Raw genomic sequence first — 25,296 nt, forward strand, 5'->3', positions numbered from 1 at the left:
ATAAGTTCTTTATTTATTGTGCCTTTCATTTCCAGGGTGTCTGTGTGGCGCTTTTTCAGTGTCTCCATCTTGTTGTTGAGTTCTCATTCATATCCTGCGCTGACTTCCTTAATTCATCCAGTGGTTTTCCTTGTTCTCTTGGAGTTCATCGATCTTTTTAATATTCGTTCTTTTGAATTCTTTGTCCGGCATCTCATCCGTTTCAGTGTCTCCGGAGCGGGTTGCTGGTGGTTAGGAGGCTGTAGGGGTGCTTGCTACCTCGCTCTCTCCTCACACTTCCGAGAGCCCTGTCCTGAGCCGTGGCAGCCGCGGCATGGATCCTCTTCCTCTGCTGTCACTACGATGCCTCGAGGTCCAGCCTTTGTGGGCCGCAGGTCTGTATCCCAAGGGCTGTGTGGTCGGGTCCCTGCTGCTTCTGCGGCGTTGACCAGTGGCCCGGTACGCTCTCTTAGCTGGGCTGGGGCGTGGTCCATGTTCTGGAGCATTGACTCAGACGCAGACTCAGTAGCATGCGTTTCTGTGTTGACTTCTTAAAGCACCTCATTCCGGCACCTGTCCTTTTAGCGCGTCCTGGTAGAGGTGACGCACCAGCCCCTTGCAAGCCACAGCGCCGCTGTGTGTGCTAAACAAGAGCCACAGGGAAATGTGAGCGGTACCTGTGATGATTTTAAACATGGCGATTCCTCGTAGAAGTCAGGCAGTACTAATTTCCAGCGTTTGCCTCTGGAAGGACTTGTCCTGTGTGATTTACACGGAGACACCGAGCGCTGAGCATAGCCGTCCTGGGATGGTGTAGACCCGGATGACCTGTCACCTTGATCTGCTGCAGCAGTGAGGTGAGGGAAATCCCACGCACCGCCTCTGGAAGCCCATGGCTTCCTTGACCAGACAGAGGAAGCCGATGACTGAACTGTGTGCCCAGGCCTGGGAGCCGGTGGGAGAGGCGGGCGGAGGGCATCTTCTTGCAACTCTGACAAATTTTATTTATAAAGGAATTTCAGAACCCTTTTAAACAGTCTGGAAACCTGTGCTCCTCAGGTATTTGCATGTGTGAGTAGTGGGGTTTCTCTGGGTTGGAGGACCCGGGCGGGCGGGAGAGACACTGGCGATCGCGTTCGCCAAGGCAGGGATGTGAAGTCGGTCAGGACCTCGCTGCCGCTGTAACTGCAGCACCGGGGGGGGGGGGGGGGGGGGGGGCGTGGTCCCCACAGAGGCCCCGGTGCTTAGGGGCAGCCCACATCAGTCATGTTCCTCACCTATGTCTGGGCCACGGGTGCCGGCGAGGTGCGGAGCCGGTGGGCACGGTGCCCCCAACGCCCTGCACACCCAGAGCAGCCCTGAATAGTGTGTTTATACGTAGGGGCTGAAAGAGCTTGCTGGATGATCCGAGATGCATTTTCATTTGGCCAATTCTTAAGATTTCTTTTGGTTTTTAAAAAATATTCATGGATATGCTCGGGTTTAAGCAGGCATCTCCCCAAGATCTGCATATGAAAGAAAGCATTCACACTTCATTCTGAGTCCTTTGTCCTCCTTGAGGGCTGAATATTTTAAACAAAGCGCCAGAAGTTACCCAGCCTTGACAGCTCAATCAAGAAGAAATAATGCGGTGCAAGGGTGTCTGGAGGGGCGGCTCCGGCGGCACCGGGGAGGACGGGTGCACACGGTCAGACGGTCATGGCCGCGGAGGATGGGGCAGGGGATGGACCGGCCTAGCTCAGCAGCTTCATTGCTTTAGTCCCACACTGGGGAGAGCGTCCGCCAGACACATTATCCAAGATGTGCGTTATGATCTTTCTTTGTTAGTTTTCTGTGTGTGTGTGTGTGTGTGTGTGTGTGTGTGTGTGTGTGTATTACTGGGGACTGAACCTAGGGGCATTCTACCTCTAAACTACCCCTGTTTATTTTTTGTTTTGAAACAAGGTATTTCTAGATTACTGAGGGTCTCGCTACGTTGCTGAGGCTGTTTTCGAACCTGCAATCCTTCTGTCTCAGCCTCCCAATACTGGGATTACAGACGTGTGCTACTGTGCCTGGCCTTGGCCCCTCAGAACAGAGGAGTCAGTTTAGCCCTTCTCTGCACTGTGTCATTGTGGGCACAGCTGTCACTGGCCTTGCCAGCCTCCCCACCCCCCCGACGGCTGGCAAGCAGGGGAAAGGGCTGGCCTGGCCTCCGCGGGCCTCCTGGAACGAGCCCCCTGGCTGGCTCACTCTCCACTCGGCTCCATTCTCCCGAGTCTCTCTTCTCTTCCCTCCCCACAGGCCATGCAGGACGCCTTGGCAGACCTCCCTGAGTGGTACGGGATCAAGGGCATGCAGGCTCACTGGATCGGAGACTGCGTGGGCTGCCACCTGGACTTCACACTCAAGGTGACCAGACCTCTCCCGGCACTCCATGCTCATGACTCCTTCCTGAATTACCCTGCCTAGGAATTCATTGAATAAGCCAACGACTGCCATTCTGAGCAGCATGTCCAGGGAAAGGTGTTGCTAACCACATATGTATGTTAAATTTCCTAGTCACCACATTTTTTTAAAGTGCAAAGAAGCCAGTAACATTAATTTTTATAACATTTTATTTAAACCACTTTATCTAAAATATTAACATTTCAAGATGGGATCCATAAGATTTATTAAAGAAATACCTTAAATCCATGCTTCAGAAGGGTCTGGCAGCCCCTGTGTTTTTTCCTGACAGTACGCTAACTGTGGTTCACACGTGTCCGCATAGAGCCACTGGCCGCAGCTCACACAGCACACAGATTACCTGAGGTCGTACACCGCGTTTCTGAGCGTTTTTTGGGTGAGAGATGGCAAGAGCCCTCCAGTCAAGTACACGTACCGCTGTCCAGGCTGCAGCGTTGCTCTCGGGCCTGTGCGGTGGCCGGGCTGGCTCCCAGGTCCAGGTGGCGGCTCCTCAGCCAGGATGCGGAGCCTGAGGCTGCTGTGGGTGGGATCCCTCCACACACGTCCCTGCCGCTGTTCCGTGATACCCAGCCCCCATTCCTGGGCACATCCTGGCTCCTGAGGGGCGCCATTCCCAGCCCTGAGGCAGCCGCGTGGCCGGCAGCTGGACTTCGTGGGCGACGCAGTTGGCACCAGGCTGTGTGGTGGATATCTTTTAGCTGGCACTGTCAGTGTGTTTGAACAGGTGCGTGCCTGTCCTCTCTGTCCTGCCTGTCTGTGTAACCGGCTCTCAGTTGGTGCCTACTGTATGCCTCCTCCTCAGAAGACCTTTCACCCGCTTCAGGGACTCAGTCCTGTGCTCAGGGGCTCCGGCAGGCCTTCCTCACTCTCAAACGGTTGTAACCTCAGTGGCTCTTTTGGCTAGAAAGGTGACATGCTAATATTTTACCCGTACCCTTGGGCCCCAGAGGAGAATGTCCCCCTCCCCAGCACTGACTCGTAGCCCAGCAGGCGTCTTCCTGAGCGTGCCTGACCCATCATGGGGACCCCGCGTGCCTGGAGCTGGTCCTAGGGACGGGCTCAGACAGGACCGTGCTTCTCTTCCTGCTGGGCAACATCTCAGTCCCCACACCCTGGGCCCGTGGTCAGAAGCTATGGCCTAATGAGAAATGAGGGTGGCCAGGAGTGTGCTGGGGAGGGAGGGCGTGGCCAGAAGAGCACGTGGATGAATCCACTCTTGTCTTCCCTGCCAGGTGGACGGACAGGACACAGGAGAAAGGCTGGCCGCATACACGGCCACCCCTGAGGCTGTCTACGGTGCTTCCCACGTGGCCATCTCTCCCGGCCACAGGCTCCTGCATGGGCACAGCCATCTGAAGGAAACCTTTCGGAAGGCACTTACCCCGGGCAGAGGTAAGCTGGCGCCTTCAAGTGGAGCGGGGCAGGGCGTGCTGCCCACACAGCTGCTCCAGGACTCCTGGGCACCAGCCTGCGCGGCCTGGCCTTCCTTGGCCTGACCTGCTCTTAATGATAAGGCAGGAGGATAAAAAGGGCTCTGGAGAGGCTGACACAGGAGGATCGCGGTTCGCAGCCAGCCTCCGCTACGTAGTGAGGCCCTCTGCCACTCAGTGAGACCCTGTTTTAAAATAAAGAATTAAAAGTAGGGCTGGGGGTGCAGCCCAAGGTAGAATGCTCCTAGGTTCCATCCCCATTACCAAACAAAAGAACTCGAAACAGCGAGTTTCTTGCCCGGTTTTGCTGTGGGCTGCTAGTCTGCGCCTGGGGCTCCTCACCGAAAGCCCAGCTCTTTCCCTTTCAATATAATCTTGATTTAAAGCTCTTTTCTTTTGAAAAGAAAAGTTTTTATTATAAGAATAAAACCTCCTTAATTTACAAGTTCACCATCAAATTAAACATACAGAAGGGGACTAGAGGGGATTGGGGTGGGGTGCAGGGCCACTCTTTCGACAGCTTTACCATTTTTTTTTCTTTTCTTTTTTTCTTTTTGTAGTACTGGGGCTGGAACCTAGGAGCTTTTCTACCTCCAGGCTATACTCCCAGACCTATTTTATACTTTATTTGGAAACAGGTCCTCACTAAGTTGCTGTGAGCCTCACTAAGTAGCTGAGGCTGGCTTCAAACCTCTGTGATCTCCTGTCTCGGCCTCCCAAGCTCTAGGATTACAAGCGTGCGCCACCACGCCCTCTTCAGCTTTACCATTTTAAAGGTCTGCGCAGGCATGATGCCCTCAGGCTGTCTGCAGCAGATCTGCCCGTGGAGGCCCCGGCCAAACCAGCACTGTCGGGAGGGAGGGCCTGGGCCTTAGTCAGGGCTCAAACCACAAAGCCCTTAGAAGAGGGGACGTATCAGAAGCTGTGGGAGGCTCATGCCTAGAGGAACAGCTGGAGGATGGTCTGGAAGAATCGTACCCAGCAAGGTGGGGGGCAACAGCAGGAACTAGCGGGCGTCCTGGTGGCCTGTCGGAGTGGACCTCCCTGTCCCACCCTCAGAGCCGAGTTCAGCTCAGGACTCTACTGGAGGAGCCGGCCCAGGAGTGCGCACCTGCAGTCCCCACGCTCGGGGGTGAGGCGGGAGGGTCCCTTGAGCTAAGGCAGCTTGGCAAGACCCTGTCTGAAAGATAAAGAAGCTTGCTGTCGGTGGAGCAGGTGTCTGAGTGGTCTAGCCAGGGCCCTGGTCCTCTCCTTGGCTAGGGGGGATAGCTGTCCTGAGACAGACCTTGGAGGCTCTCACAGAGGGACGGAGTGTGGGACAGGGACCGAGAGCGTGTCCCTTGTCAAGGAGAAGGGGATCTCTGGAGTAACTCAAATATTTCTACAAAAACCTCCTCCCTGTTCTCTTGCCTAGAGTATAAGCCCCAACCCAAAGTATGCAATCTGAACCATTGGGTCTGGACCAAAAGGATCATTGACTAACAAAACCCTTTTGAGGGTGGTAGGCGTTGCCATTTGGGAAACCAGCAGGAGGAAGCGCCGCCTGGCCAGCCCTGCCCGGCTCTGCCTTCCACCCTTTCAGGTCAGCCGGGGTCCATACGCCGTGCTGACCACAGGCAGGCGGCAGCGCCGGGTCCACCTCGCTTTTGTTACATACTGAAATAAAGAAAAGCCTCTTTTGTGTTAGAATATCAGTGTGTGCTTACGAGCCCACCATAGCTCTCTCTTGGGTTTATTTTCTCTGCTGACGCCAAAGGAAAATTGGATTTTTTTCATCTATTTAGAGGGAAAACTCATGATTTTTACCCTGATGAGCAATCGAGGTTCCTTGAGGGTTCTGATAGTTGACTAATACCCAAAATTAAAAACTAAAAAATGGGGCTGTCTAGCCCTTACATATTTTCATATGGTTCATTTGGGGACACAAATTAAAATGAGGAAATTTTAATAGGAGATTAATGAGCTAATAAGTTATAAAAGATGAAGTTCCTGGGGCACAAAGATGCTATAAATTGAAAACATTTCCATATGTAATAAACTGGGGAGTCGTTCAGCAGGTGCGCGCGGGCTCTGAGGTCAGGCTGCTGCTGCCTGGGCACCGGCTGTGGCACTGGAGAGCCGAGGCCAGGGTTGCCCTTGCAGTGGCTCATTGGTGGCTCCCCCCTCTTTTAATAATCTCTGAAATCATTCCAAATGTAACGTTGCACTTGGCAGCAAATCTTTCCAGCTCTCATTTTTGAGGAGAAGTGCCCTTTTTGCGGAGGTTTATTTATTCAGTCTGTGGATTAATTTGCACCCAAGACCCTGGCTCTTGTCATGGCCTGAGGCCAGTGTGGTGCCTGAGTGTGCTGAGTTCTACCAGAGACCAAGGCTGCTCCCCCAGGAAGGCGGCGCGCACCCCTGGCAGCACACCCTGGCAGCACCCCTGGCATCTTCGAAGGCTGCTGCCCAGCTGCTGCCTGGCGCTGGCCTTGTGTGCCCTGAGCATCAGGCTTGGGGTGCTGAGTGTTGCGGAGTGATGTGCGGGCCGTGGCAGCCACCGCTGGGGCTGTGCCGTCACAGGCAGCAGTTTAGACTCGGACGTGAAGCCGACGGCTGCTGAGCTCATCTCTGACGTGGCTCTTGATCCCTATCCCCATGACGCAGTCTGGTCCCAGGTCCGCCCTGTGCCCAAGGAAGGCCGAGACCTGGAGGCGGCTTTCCCAGCAAGCAAGCAGGCCACGGGCGCCTGGCGTGTGGGCTCGTGGCGGGGGTGCCACGTGGGCAGGGTGACGCCTGGGTGCAGGGCAGGGGCAGGCAGGCCAGCCCTCCACTCATTAAGGGAAGGGCCACGGCATCAGAGCGAGCGGAGGCCAGCGCCGAGCTGCATGTGGACGGTGGCGAGGGCGGCAGGCCCCAGGACGAGGCCCTGGCTTCTGGCCTGGCCGGCAGGGTTGCAACCCTGTTGTTATTGACACATTAGCGAGCGGAGCCTCCCCGGAAAGCTCAGAGCAGTCAGTACGAATCCTCGCTTGGCTTCGCCCACCTGCACAGGCTTGGCACAGCATGGAGGAAGGCCCAGGGGCAGCAGTCCTGGGTACAGACGTGGCTCTTCACCAGACTGTTTCTTAGCACCATTGGCTGTGAATAATAGGTGTGTTAATAGGTGCTCTGTGGAGGGGTAGGTTCCGTGTTCCAAAATCTAGACAAAACTAGGCATGGTGGCGTATACTTGTAATCCCAAAACTTGGGAGGCTGAGACGGGAGGATTGCTAGGTTCAAGGACACCCTCAGCAACTTAGTGTGCCCTCGTTTCAAAGTAAAAAATAAAATAGGGCTGTGGGAGTATAGCTCAGGGGTAGAATGCCCCTGAGTTCAGTCCCCAGTAAAACACACACACACACACACACACACACACACACACAGAGTCTAGATTAAACAAAACGAGCAAGTTGCTGTGCTCTGGACTGCTCAGAACCCACACAGTGCTGTTGTGCAGTGCTACTGTCCCACAGAGGAGGTCATCTGTCTGCGAGACTTGTTACCCTCTGTGAATACCAGGCGAATGTCTTCTGCCTCTCCTGGGGAGGGAGGCCTGCCTGGGCCGCAGAGGGGCCAGGTCCGGAACATCTTCATTACTAATGTGTTCGGCGACTGTCCTGAACTCCAGCATCACAACACCAGCAAGACCTAGAAAGTGCAGAGAATACTGGCCTGGTCAGGAACTTCCGATTTTAGTTTCATTCTTTAAAAGAGAGATTTGAACCAGGTTCAGTATGCAGTCATTGCAAGTCTGCTGATAATGGTTTTTGTGTGTGTGTATAATATTGAGGATTAAACCCCAGGGGCATTCTACCTTTGAGCTACACCCCCAGACCTATTTTGTTCTTTATTTTGAAACAGGTCTCATTAAGTTTGGGAGGGCCTCACAAACTGCTGAGGCTGGCCGAGAACCTGCGCGCTCCTCCTGTCTCAACCTCCCAAACACTAGGATCACAAGCATGTGCTAACATGCCTGGCTTGATTAAAAAAAAATTTAAAGACCATTTTTTCCCCTAACTGAACAAATGGCATAATTAAACTTTTATGTGGGATGAGAAAAAACCCTTAATACAGTCCTCCACATTTTTTATTATTTGTTCCTATAACAAGTTTATTGAGATAATATTCACACAGCACACAAGCTATCCACTTATAGAGTATAATTCACTGACTTAATGTCTGCCAGCGCTGTGCAGCCTCAACCAGAGCCCACTTTAGAACACCTGCATCACCCCAGGACATCCCGCGCCATCAGCAGCGCACGCCCCGTTGCTGCCTGGTCCCCAGCGTGGAGCCGCCACACACCCACTTCTCTCCAGAGATTTGCCTGTTCTGGGTATTTCGGGTCAGATGATCTTTGTATTTTTATTTTTATTTATTTATTATTTATGTGTGTGTGTGGTACTAGGGATAGATCCCAGGGACCTTCTACCTCCAGGATACACTCCTAGACCAATTTTATACTTTATTTGGAAAGAGGGTCTCACTAAGTTGCTGAGAGCCTCACTAAGTAGCTGAGGCTGGCTAAGAACCTGTGCGAGCCTCCTGTCTCAGCCTCCTAAGCGCTGGGATTCCAAGCGTGCACCACCACGCCCGGCTGATGTTTGTCTTTTTATATCTGGCTTTTCATTCAGCATAACGTTTCAAGGTCTGGCCACGTGTACCGTGCACCTCATTCCTTTTTATTTCCACGTAATCACCCCTCATATGGGTATGCCACTTTACTTAGCAGTCATCAGGTGCTAGGTGCTTGGGTTATGTCTGCTTCTCCACCGGGGTCCACGGTACTGCTTGAGCGGCTGTGGGCCCTCGGTGCCGCTCGAGGCGCTGCTGGACTGTTCTCTGGCAGCTCTAAGAGTCCGCGTCCTTGCCAGCACCTGCCCTACCTGTCCTCCCAGCGACGGCCATCCTGGCAGCTGGAACATGGGGTCTCCTCGTGCTTGATTTCCATTCCCTGGTGGCTGGTGGCCTTGGGCGTCTTGTGATTTGCTTATTGGCCATTTACACACCTTCAGGGAAATGTCCACCCACATCCTTTTGGCTCATCTCAGTGGCTCTTTGAGTTTCGCAGGCGCGGCCCTCGGCAGGTGCGTGGCTCAGTGCCCGTTCTGGGCGGCCTGTCGTGGTCCTGACGCCGTGGAAACATGAAAGCTGCGTGACCAAAGGCCGGGTCACCGAGCTTCCTCTGCTGTTGCCTTTCCTTTGTTTGGATGTTGGTTAAAGAGCCATGGCCTAGTCAAAGGCCACAGATATATATGCATGTGTGTGCATGTGTGTGTGTGTGTGCGTGTGTGTGTGTGTGTGTGTGTGTACGTATGTTTCCTTCTAAGAATCGTATAGTTTACATCTTAAGTCTTCCGTTCATTTTGCATTAAGTTTTAGACGTGGCACGAGGTAGGGCTCTAGCTTCGTCTATGTAGTCGTGTTACTTGTAAGCTCATGTTCCCCAAGTATCTTAAGATCAGACTGCTCTCCTCTTAATATGTTATCAGAACATGTTTCTTTGGATTCGTGCAGTCTCCACAAGTGCTTGTTTGTGTGTGTGTTTGTTGGGTTCCTGGGGATTAAACTCAGGGGCATCCATCTCTGAGCTACATCCCCAGCTCTTTTGATTTTTTTTTTTTGTGTGTGTGTGTGTGGTGTGTGTGTGTGTGTGTGTGTGTGTGTGTGGTGTGTGTGTGTGTGTGGTGTGTGTGTGGTGTGTGTGTGTGGTGTGTGGTGTGTGTGTGTGTGTGGTGTGTGTGTGTGTGTGTGGTGTGTGGTGTGTGTGTGTGTGTGGTGTGTGTGTGTGTGGTGTGTGTGTGTGTGTGGTGTGTGTGTGGTGTGTGGTGTGTGTGTGTGTGGTGTGTGTGTGTGTGGTGTGTGTGTGTGTGTGTGGTGTGTGGTATGTGTGTGTGTGTGGTGTGTGTGGTGTGTGTGTGTGTGTGGTGTGTGTGTGTGTGGTGTGTGTGTGTGTGTGTGGTGTGTGGTGTGTGTGTGTGTGTGTGGTGTGTGTGTGTGGTGTGTGTGTGTGTGTGTGGTGTGTGTGTGGTGTGTGGTGTGTGTGTGTGTGTGGTGTGTGTGTGTGTGGTATGTGTGTGTGTGTGGTGTGTGGTGTGTGTGTGTGTGGTGTGTGTGTGTGGTGTGTGTGTGTGTGTGGTGTGTGTGTGTGTGGTGTGTGTGTGTGGTGTGTGTGTGTGTGTGGTGTGTGTGTGTGTGGTGTGTGTGGTGTGTGTGTGTGTGTGTGGTGTGTGTGTGTGTGGTGTGTGTGTGTGTGGTGTGTGTGTGTGTGTGGTGTGTGTGTGTGTGGTGTGTGGTGTGTGTGTGTGTGTGTGGTGTGTGTGTGTGGTGTGTGTGTGTGTGGTGTGTGTGTGTGGTGTGTGGTGTGTGTGTGTGTGTGGTGTGTGTGTGTGTGTGGTGTGTGTGTGTGTGTGGTGTGTGTGTGTGGTGTGTGGTGTGTGTGTGGTGTGTGTGTGGTGTGTGTGTGTGGTGTGTGTGTGTGTGTGGTGTGTGGTGTGTGTGTGTGTGGTGTGTGGTGTGTGTGTGTGTGTGGTGTGTGTGTGTGTGGTGTGTGTGTGTGTGTGGTGTGTGTGTGTGTGGTGTGTGGTGTGTGTGTGTGTGTGTGTGTGTGTGTGTGTGTGTGTGTGTGTGTGGTGGTACTGGGGTTCCTGGAAGCCCTTCTGCCTCCGGGCTACACTCCCAGACCTATTTTTACATTTTTATTTGTGAACAGGGTCTCTTACGCCAGCGCGGCTGGCTTCGCACCTGCGCGGTCCTCCTGTCTCCGCCTCCCAAGCGCGGGATGACAAGCGTGCCCACCGCGCCCGGCAGCCCTTTTGATTTTTTATCTTGAAACAGGCTTTAAGTTTCTGAGGGTCTTGCTAAGTGACTGAGGCTGACCTCAAACCTGAGATCCTCCCGTCTCAGCCTCCCACGTATTGGGATTACAGATGCACACCATCGTGCCCCACTTCACAGTCATTTTTAATCCATATATAATATTCTGTCAACTGAGTGTACCGTACTACCCCAAGCCCTCACTATCAGGGTGAACGTTCAGCTCTTTTCATGTCTGGGTCTACCGGGGAGATGGCCGGTATGAGCAGTTATGTCTTCGTAGCCTTTTCTCTTTTCCCTAGTCAGTATTCCAAGAGTGAGGTTATTTTGGTCGAAGGTAGGAACATTTTCCAGTTCTCACTACATGTTGCTTTTAATGATTTCCAGAGCTTTAGTAGCTCACTGCGTCATAGCTAGCGATACATGAATTTCACTGTAACCTCGCAAAGAGATGCTACCTAACTCCTCAGGCGGAGAGTGTAAAACCTCAAGATTACTTTCATTCTCCTCTGTCTTTTTAAAAGTTAATTTGTGTTTTAAAAATCCAAATGAAGCTGGGCGTGGTGGCGCACGCTCGTAATCCCTGCACTTGGGAGGTGGAGACAGGAGGATTGCGCAGGTTCGAAGCCAGCCGCGCTGGCTTAAGAGATCCTGTTTCCAAGTAAAAATAAAATAGGTCTGGGAGTGTAGCCCGGGGGTAGAAGCCCTCTGGTTTCCACCCCCAATACCACACACACACACACACACAAAATTCAAATGCTTTGTGTCCGTTACATCTAAAGGCATACTAACTGCGGTGTGACTGCAGAGAGCCGTAGCCCCTACACAGCCACTTCTGAGCAGTCTGGGTGTGTGGCTCTGGGGGCAGGTTTGGGGGCTCTGGAGCAGTCCTGGATGCACAGCTGGAATACGCTTGACCGGCTCGTGGTGGGAGGTGTTGGGGCCAGGGCTCTGTCTGCTTCCTCTCTGCCTTCCAGGGTCTTCCAAGATGTTTGTCTGTGTTCCAGGAAGCAGGAAGGGGCAGGACTTGGGAGAGGGCAGAACCCACAAGTTCCTCTGCAGTACCCAGTGGCCATACAGTGCTGCAAAGGAGGCGGGCACGGCTGCCTTCAGCCGAGCAGCTTCGTGCAGTCGCTGAGTCAGAAGAGCAGCAGGGTCTATGCCACACGCTGCTTCCTTGCGGGACTCCGGGTCCAAGTAACCCGCCTGCGCAGCTGTCCGCACAGCAGCTCTACACGTTGTCTGATGACTCCCGCTCCCCTCCAGCTCCCTAGAACATTACTTCCTAATTGCAGGACTTGCCAGTATCCCTCTCATCTCGGAGCAAGGGCAATATGGAATTAGAATTATGTCTCCACTCTGGGAAGTGAGGCTGTCCCCGCTGGCAGCAGCTACAGGGGCCTCGGCTAGAACAGCCACAGCCTGGCAGCAGAGCCTCGGCCTGGGCCCCGTGGGGTCCTCCCGTGCTGCTGCGAGGTGAAAGGACAGGATGCATTCCAGGAGGGAAGGGCACTGCTGAGAGTGTCTGCACCCGAGTGGACAAGAAGCGCCGCTCACGTCTCCATGAGCACGGAGGAGCAGGGCTCCTGTGCTCGTGGTGAGCATCCCTCCCACAGGGCAGGCCCCGGGGCCATGAGCTTTCTCGGCGACACGCTCTCTTTCAGATTGCCGCACACCCGTGACAGCCGTGAACTTGCTCACCCAGCAGGAGGTCCCTGTCGTCCTGGCCGGAGCCGACTTCGAAGGCTCTCTGGATTCAAAAATAGGTAAGCGGTGTGAAATGTCATCCAGAACACCCTTCAGACTGCTGTCACTTGAGGGCGCCGACGGCGTGCGTGGTCTGCTCTGCCTCCTTGTACGATACACGCCCTTTCTGCAGTGCTGGGGATTGAGCCAGGCTCTGCACGTGCTGGGGCGCCAGCCTGAGCCCCCGCCGCTGGCCACTGGCTCAGTCACCCTTCCTTAGGGATTGCATTTTGGAAACATTAAGTATGTCACGCCTGGCTGAGCGCTTTTTAGAACCATCAGAAATGTCTTCCCACTTGGTCAAGAGTTAGTTGTTGGCTGGGCATGGCGGCGCACACATGGAATCCCATTACTTGAGAGGCTGAAAAGTGAAGCTTGCAGGCTCGCGCCCGACCTCCGCGAGGCCCTCTGAAACTTGGTGAGACCCTGTTTCCAAACAGAAGAGTAAGGCAGGGCTGAGGGTACAACCTGGACATAATGCCCCTGGGCTCCATCCCCAGTGCCACAAAATGAGTATGGCTATTGGGGTATTCCTGTTGTTCATTTGGCATTTTGAGTTAAGTCACTGATACAATATGGAGGTTGAGCCGGTGGTGCTCCACCACCGACCTACACCCAGCCCTTTTCACTTTTTATTTCAAGACAGGATCTCATTAAGTTGCTGAGGCTGGCCTTGAGCCTGCAGTCCTCCTGCCTCGGCCTCCCAGGTTGGGCGCTTGCAAGGAGCCGTTTTCTATTTCTGCCCTCAAACAGGAATCCCCAGCACCAGCATGGAGGATGGCAGCCTCGCTCAGGCCCTAGGCCTGGCCTACTCTGCGGTCATCGAGGTCCTGCCGGACGGCTCGGAGAGGCTCATCAACTCTGCCGAGGTCAGTAGTGCTTGGCGTGCGCCTGAGGACCAACCTCTGTAGCATGGCCTCTGCAGTGTGATGGGACGCTTTCCTCCAGGCGAAATCACGACTTGGCTTTCGCCTGCCTCACGCCCAGTGGTCTTACACCCTTGCTTCTTCATCCAATGAAAACAAAATGCTATCCTCCCTCAAGATTTGAAGTTAGCTGGGTGCAGTGACACATGCCTGTAATCCCAGTACTTGGGTGGCTGAGACAGGAGAATTGCAGGTTTGTGGCCAGCCTCAGCTACTTAGGCCCTGTTTCAAAATAAAATAGGGCTGAGGGTGCAGGAGCTCAGAGGTAGAACGCCCCTGGGCTCAGTTCCCAGTAAAACACCTGGAAGTTTACCAACGTTAAGTCCAATCTAACTCCAGAATAGTGTGGTGTCAGAATAACTACCCTTTACTTTAGGACTCTTCCTCTTGAGACCAGCAGTGTTTCACAGGGCTCTCTGGTTCATTGGAGAAGGTGGCTGCGCCCACTCTCCTTCCTGGGCAGGACTGCTGCTCTCTCCAAATTATTGACTGTCTTTCCACCCAAAGTTTAACTCGTTTTAAAAAGTGAACAGAGAAGTTCTGAGTCATGTTATTTGCAAGGTCTTGAGCTAGCCTTGAGCTTGCAGTTCTCCTGCCCCAGGAACGGGCATCGGGCAGGACTTGCCCCGTGCTTGCCGAAGCAAAGCAGGGAACGGGAAGGAGGAGGTGGCAGCGCGGTTTAGAGCAGTGAGTCTGAGACTTGGCACCTGCAGAGTCACCCGGCCCGCCCATGCCACCCCCATTCCATTCAGTCCCTTCAGGCAGGAGCCGAGAACGTGTTTCTCCAGTCAGGATCCAGTGCTGCCGCAGGGCCAGGGCCACATCCTGAGCAGCTCTGGCTGGGAACCCGTGCTCACGGCCTGCTCCCTGGGCCAGCAGCCTTGGCCTCCCTTGTTAGAAATGTGGCTCTCAGGCCCTCCTGGCCACGTAGGATCCCTGTGTGATTCGCATGCGCGTTAAAGTTGAGAATACGGTCTTAGAGCACTCTATTTATTTATTTTGCAGTACTGGGGATGGAGTCCAAGGGCATTCTACTTCCGAGCTACACCTCCAGCCCTGTTTTTTAGTCTTTTTTTTTTTTTTTTTTTAATGTCTGAAACAGGGTCTCACTGAGTTGCGAAGGGCCTCACTAAGTAGCTGAGACTGGCCACGAGCCTGCGATCCGCCTGTCTCAGCCTCTCAAGTACTGGTATTACAGGCCATCACCACCACCCCGGCTAGAGCACTCTTTATTGAATGTGGCTGCACATAGAAGCCCCTGGAAAGTGCTAAAATACTGCTGTAAGAGCCCTGCCCCAGAGACTCTGCTTTAACGACTGTTGGTGCCGAGGGCTGAGTTGGACTTCTAGAACGTCATGGCCCGGGGTAATTCTAAGAGAGGCAGATCTGGAGCCACTGGCTTAGAATAACCAGACATTCTACCTCCCAGCTACACCCCAGCCCTATTTTTTATTCTTTATTTGGAAACAGGGTCTCACTGTGTTGCAGAGGGCCTAAGTAGCCGAGGCTGGCCGTGAACTGCGATCCTCCTCGCAGGAGACTTTCAAGGGCTTCCTCCAGCCTGCATCCCAGCTCTGTGCTGGCGGGAGTGCAGAGCACAGAGCCGGTCCCCGGAGCACGGGAGCTCTGCACTCCAGAGACGCGCCTGACTGCGGGTAGAAGGGCCGCCTGCCCAGGCGTGGCTGCTACTTCTTGCTCTCATGTCTCCAGACTGAGCTCCTCGCAGCGTGGGCAGGCGGTCTCCATCTGTGCCCCAGATCGCACGGCCCAGCACACAGTAGGGGTGCAGCTTCCCGGGTGCTGGGGTCCAGCTCTTAGCAAGTTGCCAAGCTCCCTGAGTACAATTAGTTCGGCTCTCTGAAAGCATCAGTGAAAAGAGGACTTCTCTGTTGAACTATTAGTGTTCTGCTGCTGGCTATAAACGGCAGCTTTTAAATAGGCAAGGAGGTGGGTTTCCTCAAAGCTGCAGTCGGCCCCCACTTGCATATTGCAGTACTGAATATTTCTTCTCTGGGTATTCTCCCTCCAGCTGGGGTGAGTCATTCAAACACACATCACGCAGCTCCTCACTGGCAGCAAGGCCTGATACCTGCTTACCTCTGCAGGTGCAGCCAGGCTCTCAGAGGAGAGCACAGAACTGGGGCTGGCTTAGCCACGAGGCGCGGTGCCCAGGCCCACAGTACCTGGAGAAACTGAATTTTGCTAAAAATCTTAAGGAAAAAATGAACTTGTCGAAAATCATGTTACTGTTGGGCGTGGTGGTGCACACTTGAAATCCTAGTACTTGGGAGGCTAAGACAGGAAGGTCACGTAGGTTCGAAGCCAGGCTTAGCTGCTGAGTGAGGCTCTCAGCAACTTAGACCCTGTTTCCAAATAAAATATATACTAGGTCTGGTAGTGTAGACTGGACGTAGAAAGCCCCTGGGTTCCACCCCTAGTACCCCCCCCACACAAACACACATTATGTTAGTCTGTCTTTCAGCGCCGGGGTGCAGTGGTTTTTTTTTGTTTGTTTGTTTTTTGTTTTGGTGGTACTGGGGTTCCTGGAAACCCTTCTACCTCTGGGCTACACTCCCAGACCTGTTTTTTATACTTTTTTTATTTGGAAACAGGGTCGGTCTCTTAAGCCAGTGTAGCTGGCTTCAAACCTGCGCAACCCTCCTGTCTCCGCCTCCCAGTCGCGGGGATTACAAGTGTGTGCCACCACGCCCGGCATGCCGTGGGTTTTTAATATTATCTTAAGGGGGAAAAGCCACTGCACGTGGGGCTCATCCCGTGTGGAGCCACGCGCCCAGCAGCAGTGCAGGCGGCGGTGTGGGCGGGGCTCGGCTTCTGCAGGCAGAACAGGTGTCGCCCCCTCCGTACAGTTCACAGGTATGACCCGGCAGGAAGCCTTTCTAGCCCTGACCCAGAAGGCCCGCGAGAGGAGAGTGGGAGGAGATGTGACCAGTGACCGGCTGAGAGACTGGCTGATCTCCCGGCAGCGGTACTGGGGCACGCCCATCCCGGTGGTCCACTGCCCGGCCTGCGGCGCAGTGCCCGTGCCTCTGGAGGAGCTGCCCGTCACCCTGCCCCACATCACGACCTTCACCGGCAAGGGAGGCTCCCCACTGGCCGCGGCTCCTGAGTGGGTGAACTGCCCCTGCCCACGGTAAGCGTCCCACACACCCTGCCTGTCCAGTGCTGGTCGCAGAGGCCTCCCGAGCCTCTGTGGCCCCGCCCCCGGCAGGCGGTCACCTCTCCACGGAGCATTGGGAGGCGGCGGTGGTGGTTCAGAGCTTTTCTAGAAACATCTGGTCTGGGGGTGGGAGAGCACAGGTTCTCACAGCGGTAGACGGACTGCAGAGCTTCCTGGAGATGAGGGAGGGGCCTCCTCTCTTCTCCTCAGCAGCCAGGTCTGCTCCTGCACCAGCGCCAGAGCCGTGCGTTCGCTCGGGCTGGCTCTATGATACCCAAGGCCCCTCGCTGAAGGCGGGATCGAGTTTTTCTGTCATTTGGCTGGCAAGTCTCAAGTGTGGTTTTTATGATGCTCTATCAGCTGACTAAACAAATAAATAATGAGAGCAGGCGCCAGCCTTCCCTCCCCCCCTCCCTCCCTTCCTCCCTCCCTCCCCCCTCCCTCCCTCCCTTCCCACTCCCTCCATGGAGAACTGTTCTCTGCGAGCGCTCCTGGTGAGGATGTGAGATGCTGTCCTCCCACCCACCGCCGTGTGCAGCCATTACGGTGGGCAGTCATAAACAAGGACAGGGAGCCCCGGGCTGGGGAGCGACGTCAGGGTCCAAGCCTGGCTCTGCTCAGCCAGCTCTCTGGCCTCACTGGGCGAGGCTCCTCCTTGGGAACTAGAGTAGCCTCCTGGCCGCTCGAGGACAGAACTGGCGAGCTGACCTGCATGCCGGCACCGTGCAGGCGCCTCTCTGGCAGGAGTGCTGCCCCTCCCAGGGCCGCCCCAGGGGTTTGAAATCTGAGGTGGGGTTTGTGAGCACAAAGCCAGAAAGCCCTGGAGTGTGGGCTCCGGGAGGAGAACAGCGGCCTCTCTGTTCACCAGCAGACTCCGGGCTGAGCTCCTCTGTGCTGGGCTGACCATGCCACCCCAGGTTCCCAGGTGGAGTGGCTCTGGCACCCGGCCGCTTCTTCAGCCTAGGGTGCTGTTGGGAGGTTCTGCGTCCCGGGCCCTCGGGGCGTACCCCCCCCCCCCGCCCTGCACACTCTGAGGCTCCCTTCCTTCCTGGAACGTCAGGGTTCTCCACCCTGCAGCAGGGAGCACCTCGGCCGCAGCAAGCTTATAAAAGGCAAGGCCTGCCCTGAAGGTTCTCAGGCAGAGCGTTTGCCGGTTTCTGTGGTTTGCACACCCACCAGAGCTCATTTCAAGTACCCACGTGCACCCTCCTCGTGTAGTTGTGAAGAGAGGCTAACGGTTGATCCGCACGCCCGGCCGAGCCGGCTCCGGCAGGACGCTGCCTTTAGGCTTGCGGCATTCCCTCGGGTGGACCCCTGCCCTCATGGGAGCAGCAGGAGGGGCGTTCATTTGTCAGCGCACCCTTACTCTTGGCTTTCTGCATCTCTCCCGCATCTATTTGCTTTGTAAACGTAAAGCAGGCGGCGGCGGCGGCGTGCCTGAGAGAGAAGCCGTGCCCAGTCGAGGCGTCCACTCCTGCGTGGCCAGGCTTTGCCCCACATCAAATGAAGAGAGTGGAGAATACAGCTTGGAACTGTCCAAGGTCACGATGTTTAGTTTGTGAACGTCTTTAAAACATCATGTAGGCCGGGCGTGGTGGCGCACGCTTGTAATCCCCGCGCTTGGGAGGCAGAGACAGGAGGATCGCGCAGGTTCGAAGCCAGCCGCGCGCGCTGGCTTAGGAGACCCTGTTTCCAAATATAAAATGTAAAAAGAGGTCTGGGAGTGTAGCCCGGAGGTAGAAGGGCTTCCAGGAACCCCAGTACCACCACCAAAAAAAAAAAAAAAAAAAAAACATCATGTACTTCAGAGTCAAAAACAATTTCTCAGCTGTCTTTTCATGATGCGGCACTCTTCTTACAACATTTAAATTCACACTTGTCCTGGCTTTCTCAAAGGCTGGCAGAAAAGTGCGTTAAAGTTTAAGTAGAAATCACTGACGAGCCTCGTTTATCTCTCAGGTGCAAAGGAGCAGCCAAGAGAGAGACGGACACAATGGACACCTTTGTGGATTCTGCGTGGTACTACTTCAGATACGCGGACCCTCAGAACCCCCACAGGTACGCCCTGCCGAGGTCCTCGGGATGGGACTCGACACGCGGGCGTGCTAGAGCGACTGGCGTGCAGGATGCGGTGGCGGGGGCAGGCAAGGGGAGCCGGCCAGAGAGCTTTGGCCAGGCCGCGGCTCCGCTCTCTGCCCGCCGCTCCCTCCTGCGGCAGCCAGGGCGCGCAGCTGCGGACCCGGACCCGGGGTGGCGGGGACCCAAAGGCACCACACCCAGTGCTGCCGGTCAGCTGGGCGGAGCTCAGCGGCAGGTGTGCACGCGGCCTGGGCTCCATCCCTGGACCCGGAAAGGAAACTAGCGGCCTCTTGAACGCAGAGTCTCTGATTATTAAATCAGGTCTTTCGCAGCCGAGTGGAAGCAGGAAGGACGGGGTGGTCATAGTGCCCTCCCCGTCGCCGCGCTGTGTGCGTATTTAACTGAAAGTACTGCCACAACTGCCTGGGGGCGCAAGGGTGCAGAAGCCTTGTCCCCGTCATGTGCAGTCCGCACAGTTTCCCAAGTTGGTAAGCCAGTAAGCAATAGAAATGCTCATGTTTATAATTCTAAGCGAGGAGCTGCTTAGAAGTGGCTAAGGGACGGGGTGGGGGGCCAATGGGGAGAGGCAGGGCTGGAGGCCACTGTGCCCTATGAGGAACTTTCTCAAACTGCTGCACTCTCCAGCCATACTTATGTGTTTCTTTGACAAAAAAAAAAAAAAAAAAAAAAGAAGAAGAAGAAGAAGAAGCAAATAGCCAGATGTGGTGGTGCATTCGGGAGGCTGAGACACGAGGATTACAGTTCACAGAAAGCCTCAGCTACTTAATGAGGCCCTTTGCAACTCAGTGAGACCGTGTCCAAATAAAGAAGAAAAAATAGGGCTGGGAGTGGGTAGAATGCCCCTGGGTTCCATCCCCAGTACTGAAAAAAAAGAAGAAGCAAATACTGAAGGAGCAAGCGTTGGGTGGCAAAAAGAGAACAAGTGCTAGAGAAAAGAGAACAGGAGCTAGAGAAAAGAGAACAGGAGCTAGAGAAAAGAGAACAGGAACTAGAGAAAAGAGAACAGGAGCTAGAGAAAAGAGAACAGGAGCTAGAGAAAAGAGAACAGGAGCTAGAGAAAAGAGAACAGGAGCTAGAGAAAAGAGAACAGGAGCTAGAGAGACTCTGCAGAGCCCAGGAAAGCTCACAGACTGCCTCGGGGACCTCGGCGTGCGCACGCCTGTGATACTCAGTACAGCACCCCTGGGTTCCATCCTCAGTACCCCCCAAAGTTGCTTATTAGTCACTGGTTGTAAAATGACATATTTCTGTGGAGACAGGTGCTCCACCCCCTTACCCCACCTGCAGTAGTACAGTTCTACAATTTGACTTCATTTCAGAAGTTAGCAGGGTCCTGTGTAAATGGTTCCCTCAGAGGAGGCATGGGCGCAAAGCCACCCTGAGCCCAGTGTCACAGGGCTCCAAAGGAGCCCTCACAGGGCCCCTTTCCTGGCCTTCCTGGAGTGGCCGTGCTCCCCATTCAGTGACAGGCTCCTCCCTCCCCACGCCCCCTGGGGAGGTCACATCCCAGCTATGGCCACCCTTTACTTACCCCAGCTTGCCATGACCCTGACACCCTCCACTTCCCTTTCCCCGCGCTTTCCTGCACCACCAGTTGGGTTTCTATAGGGATCCATTTTTCACTAAAAAAAAAAAGGCTTTTTTTTTTTTTTTAATTTACCAGGATGCTGGCATAGTAAGAAGAGGGGAGAAGGTGTAGCCTCGTGGGTGGCCAGCTCTGCCTGCCTAGTGATGGCTCCTGCCCGCCTCAGAGCTGGGCCAGCCATACTCGTGCCTGCCGGAACAGGCCTTGAGGCGAGGGGAGAGAGGAGCCGCTGTGCTCAAAACCTCCGTACAAGTCCTCCGACGGGGCGCAGCCAGCACCACCGCTCTGCCCCAGGTCCCAGCCAGAATGAGCTCCTTGCCTCTGGGAGACGGGCAGGCTGCCTTGCCTGCGTCCGAACTGGCCGAGGAGTGCGTGGTAGGCACGAGCCTACCTGCTGGCAGGCTCGTCCCTCCCCGCTTCACCACGCTCAGCAGGCAGGGGCGGGCCCTGGTGGCCACAGAGCCACGCTAGAAGCCAGATTGTGCCTTGCTCTAAGGACATGGCTGGCGTCTGCTTCTGGGTCTCCTTTGCCAGTGCCATGTCGCCCTCTGCCTGTAGGGACTCAGAACCTCCTCTGCCCAGTCACAGTGAGCTTCAGACTAACCTGGCTCCTCACACCTGCACCACTCCAAGGTGCCTCTCTGCTGCTGAGTTTTTCTTTCATTCTCATTTCATATGGAAATTGCATTTATTAAAAGATGCCATGCCATGCGCCGGGCGTGGTGGCGCACGCTTGTAATCCCCGCGCTTGGGAGGCGGAGACAGGAGGATCGCGCAGGTTCGAAGCCAGCCGTGCGCGCTGGCTTAGGAGACCCTGTTTCCAAATAAAAAAAATGTAAAAATAGGTGTGGGAGTGCAGCCCGGAGGTAGAAGGGCTTCCAGGAACCCCAGTACCACCAAAAAAAAAAAAAAGATGACACGCCGGGCGTGGTGGTGCACGCTGGCTTAAGAGACCCTGTTTCCAAATAAAGATATAAAAAATAGGTGTCTGGGAGTGTAGCCCGCAGGTAGAAGGGCTTCCAGGAACCCCAGTACCACCACCAAAAAAAAAAAAAAAAAAAGATGTCTGTGCTGTCCTCTGTAGAGAGTTTTATAAATTCCCCAATTTAGCACTAATCAGACTTTCTCCTTATTACATAGCCTTTTTTTTTTTTCTTTTTTTTTTTTGGTGGTACTGGGGGTGGAATCCAGGGGCTTTCTACCTCCGGGCTACACTCCCAGATCTATTTTATTCTTTATTTGGAAACAGGGTCTCACTAAGTTGCTGAGAGCCTCACTCGGTAGCTGAGGCTGGCTTCGAACCTGTGCGATCCTCCTGTCTCAGCCTCCCAAGCGCGGGGACTACAAGTATGCGCCACCACGCCTGGCTAGCTTTTCTCCTATGACATCAGAGGACATGGCTGCTCCTCGGACACAGCCAGCAGGTGGTGGCACTGCCTGGCAGTGGTGGTGACGCGCCGTTTCTCGCCCCAGCCCTTTCAGCGCGGCGCTAGCGGATCACTGGCTGCCCGTGGACCTGTACATCGGGGGCAAGGAGCACGCTGTCATGCACCTGTTCTACGCGAGGTTCTTCAGTCACTTCTGCCACGGTCAGAAGATGGTCAAGCACAGGTGAGCGGCGCCACAGAGGGCGGCCTGCGCGGGCCGTGCTCTCTGGGCCCATGAGAAGAGTCGGGTAGGCCCGCGTCAGCGCCACCACAGGGTCACTGTCGCCCCGCGGCGTGAGCACAGGCGTCCCTGTCGCCACCCGGTCCTGCCTCCCGTAGACTCTGGCCGCCTGTGTGTGTAATGCCTTTCCATGTAGCTGAGTTTGTGACTCAGGGTGTTCCCTCGGAGGGCAGAGGAGCCACCATGGTGCGATGCAGCATTTCGTGGCAGCTTGGGCGAGGTCGTGGTCATCTGGTCCTCTGCATAGGCCCCTCAAGCTTGCCTGAATCCTGCCTCAAGGCACACTCTGATAAAGTCCTACAATGGATTCAAAGCTGGGGACTCGCGTGAATCCACCGATTCTTTCTCTTTTGCCCTATAAACTTCGTCCGAGTGTTCAGAAAACATGTATGCTTTCCCCAAGAAACACATCATATGTGTGGTACATGTAGTATATTGTAGAATCAAAAGAATATAATGAACATCCATGCTGTACTCAGAAGTCACGGACATATTGACAGGCTCCACAGATGCCCGAGGACAGAAACCGGTCCCAGGAGCTTACTTAAGCAGTCATCTGTTCTTTCAATTTTTATTTCTGTTAAAAATCCAGTGGCAGGCCGGGTGTGGTGGCGCACACTTATAATCCCAGCACTCAGGAGGCTGAGAATGGAGGATTGAAGTTCTCGGACAGCCTCAGCTACTTAGTGAGACCCTTCACAACTCAGTGAGACTCTGTTTCAAAAAATAAAAAGACTAACCAGGCGTGGTGGCGCACGCTTGTAATCCCCGCGCTTGGGAGGCTGAGACAGGAGGATCGCGCAGGTTGGAAGCCAGCCTCAGCTACTGAGTGAGGCTCTCAGCAACTTAGTGAGACCCTGTTTCCAAATAAAATAGAAAATAGGTCTGGGAGTGCAACCCGGAGGTCGAAAAGCCCCTGGGCTCCACCCCCAGTACCAAAACTAACTAAATAAAAATATATTACCTCTCAGACTCTAATGCAGAGAGCCCAGGTTCATAAAATGAAGCGCACCAAAGGCTCCCGCGTCACTGTCCCTCGGACCAGCTCCCTGATGCTGCACGGCCTGTGGCTTCAAGGCTGTCCACTGTCACAGAACCAACTTAGAACAGAAATGAAATGCTTAAATGAATTTTCTTCTCATTAGTCCCAGATCGTCATGTGTAAAAATAAACTGATGTGCATCCAATCCTAAGTTGCTAAACACATCTGCAGCTCTGACCCTGGGCAGGGAGCTCGGCTGCAATGTTTGGATTGCTACTTAGAGAACTGACCAGGCTGCTCTGCATTTCTTATTCTTTTTTTTTTTTTCGTACTGGGGCTTAAGCCACCCAAGGGTGCTTTACCTCCAAGCTACACCTCAAGCCCTTTTTATTATTTATCTTGAAGGAGGGTTTTGCTCTGTTGCTGAGGCTGGCCTCAAACAGGTAGGTAGAATGCTGTCCCCGGGTTTAATCCTGAATACAAAAAAAAAAGCAAGTAAGGAAGAATCAGGCACAGTTAAGGTGGTGCAGCCGCCCCGCTAGAGGAGCCCCAGGTGAGAAGGTGGAGGAGCGCTAGCTGCCCAGGTGCGCATGCGCGTGTGTGCATGCACGCATGCATGGGGAAAGCGCATCGGCCCACACCCCTGGGACTTGGCGACTTTTTCTTATGTGTACTATACTTCATTTAACACTTGACCTTAAGAGAGAGGTAGCTCTGGGGTTGGACCCAGGGCCACAGGTAGGTAGGTAGAAGTTAGATAAAGGGGTTTGAAGGAGGAGGCCTGAGGAGCGCAGCCCCGGGCTGGGGCTGGGGCTGGGGCTGGGGCTGGGGCTGGGGCTGGGGCTGGGGCTGGGGCTGGGGCTGGGGCTGGGTCGGTCAGGTTCTGGCGGCTGCAGTTCTTCGTTTTTCCGCTAGGGGACAGTGCAGGGCCGCCAGTGAGCTCCCTGCCACCCTCTGGCCCACTCGCCTGTATCTTTCAGTCCAGATTATGCCCTTCTTTTTGTCATAGAGATGTCTTTTTTTTGTTGTTTTGCTTTGGGTTTTTTTTGTATTGGTTTTGGTGCTAGGGCTGGAAGCCAGGGCCTCCTGTCTGCTAAGCACACTCTCTAAAACTCATCCCCAGCTGCCAAGCACCGTACATCTCTTAAGAGTGATCAGAGCCGCCAGCTCAGTGCATCCGCAAAACCTGGCGAAGGGGCAGTTGCGCCCAAGACAGGCGCTGAGCCTGCGGGCCGAGGCCAGTTCTAGAGGACTCCGCCCACACAGCCAGTGCGATTTGTTCTGTGCTCTACAGCACATTGATCCAGATCGCCCTCCAGCTCTTTTAAATCTGCCCTGTTGCCGGGCACACGCTTGTAATCCCCACGCTTGGGAGGCGGAGACAGGAGGATCGCGCAGGTTCGAAGCCAGCCTCTCTGGCTTAAGAGACCCTGTTTCCAAATAAAGATATAAAAAATAGGTCTGGGAGCGTAGCCCAGAGGTAGAAGAGCTTCCAGGAACCCCAGTACCACCAAAAATTAAAAAATTAAAAATAAATCTGCCCTGTGATCTGGGGTGCTGAAGATGGCTCCAGGGGTTGAGCAGCCCCATGCACCCCGTTCTCCACCCCCACCCACGCATCCGTTTTTTCATTCGCTTGGGATTTGAACCTTCACAAAGGAGCCCGCTGCCTGGGCTCTGTTCTCTGCGCTGGGAGTCACAGAGTGCGAAGGCCTCCTGGCGTATGGTCACTGAGCAGCCCGCGCGGCCTGCTGCTCGAGGGAGGGGCTGGGCAGAGTGGCCAGCCAGGGCGGGGGTGTGGGGTCGATCGGAGTCCTCTGGCGAGGGCCTTGACAGCGCTCCCGCTGGGCCTGGGGAGCTCGCCGGGTGTGGAGCCCCTGACTAGAAGGCTGCACCCACCGTGGGGGTGGACTTGGGGTACCTCTGGGCTGGCATTTGGGGGGCATGTGTGCCGCTGGTGGCGCTCACAGAGACCCCACTGCAGCCCGTGTGTGCGCGTCGACACAAAGCTGCGCGCACGTTGGCGCTTGCACGTTTGCCATGGCTCTTGCTGAAACGTGCCAAGGCTGAATTGGGTTCATAAGAACACACCTTGAAACGCTGTTCAGATTCAAACCCTGTTAACATTCACAAATTTAGTACTAGCCCCAGAAAATCTCATCAAATTTCAATGTGATGTACTCGGTGACGGGGTTTGTATTAATATCCTTCTTTGCATTTCCCCTCATCTGATAAATGCAAGAACTCAAGTCCTCCCTTAAACCTCAAGATGACTTATTGGAATCAATAGCACAGTAGTTTTTCTAGTTTCTCTTTTATATGGAGTCAAAGGGAAATAAACCAAATGATATTTAATAAAAAGGAAAGGCTATTCCGTATGAAGGCCCACCTCAATTTGTCCTCTCAAAGGACTCTCG

At 54.4% G+C, this 25,296-nt stretch overlaps 1 protein-coding gene across 3 annotated transcripts in view; it reads left to right on the forward strand.

Annotated features, from left to right (window-relative positions):
• LARS2 (leucyl-tRNA synthetase 2, mitochondrial) overlaps nucleotides 1–25,296 on the forward strand; it is a gene marked incomplete at both ends in the record, with an annotated part of 77,197 nt that overhangs the window by 40,291 nt on the left and 11,610 nt on the right. For all 3 annotated transcript variants that reach the window (XM_080715225.1, XM_080715224.1, XM_080715226.1), the window contains 7 exons: nucleotides 2,263–2,370; nucleotides 3,660–3,819; nucleotides 12,359–12,460; nucleotides 13,194–13,309; nucleotides 16,234–16,517; nucleotides 18,504–18,602; nucleotides 21,703–21,840. In XM_080715225.1, the coding sequence (XP_080571351.1) occupies nucleotides 2,263–2,370; nucleotides 3,660–3,819; nucleotides 12,359–12,460; nucleotides 13,194–13,309; nucleotides 16,234–16,517; nucleotides 18,504–18,602; nucleotides 21,703–21,840 (1,007 nt within the window). The remainder of the gene's footprint in view (nucleotides 1–2,262; nucleotides 2,371–3,659; nucleotides 3,820–12,358; nucleotides 12,461–13,193; nucleotides 13,310–16,233; nucleotides 16,518–18,503; nucleotides 18,603–21,702; nucleotides 21,841–25,296) is intronic.

The sequence above is a fragment of the Muscardinus avellanarius genome (genome assembly GCF_963383645.1).
Source record: "Muscardinus avellanarius genome assembly, chromosome: 18".
NCBI classification, from domain to species: Eukaryota; Metazoa; Chordata; class Mammalia; order Rodentia; family Gliridae; genus Muscardinus; species Muscardinus avellanarius.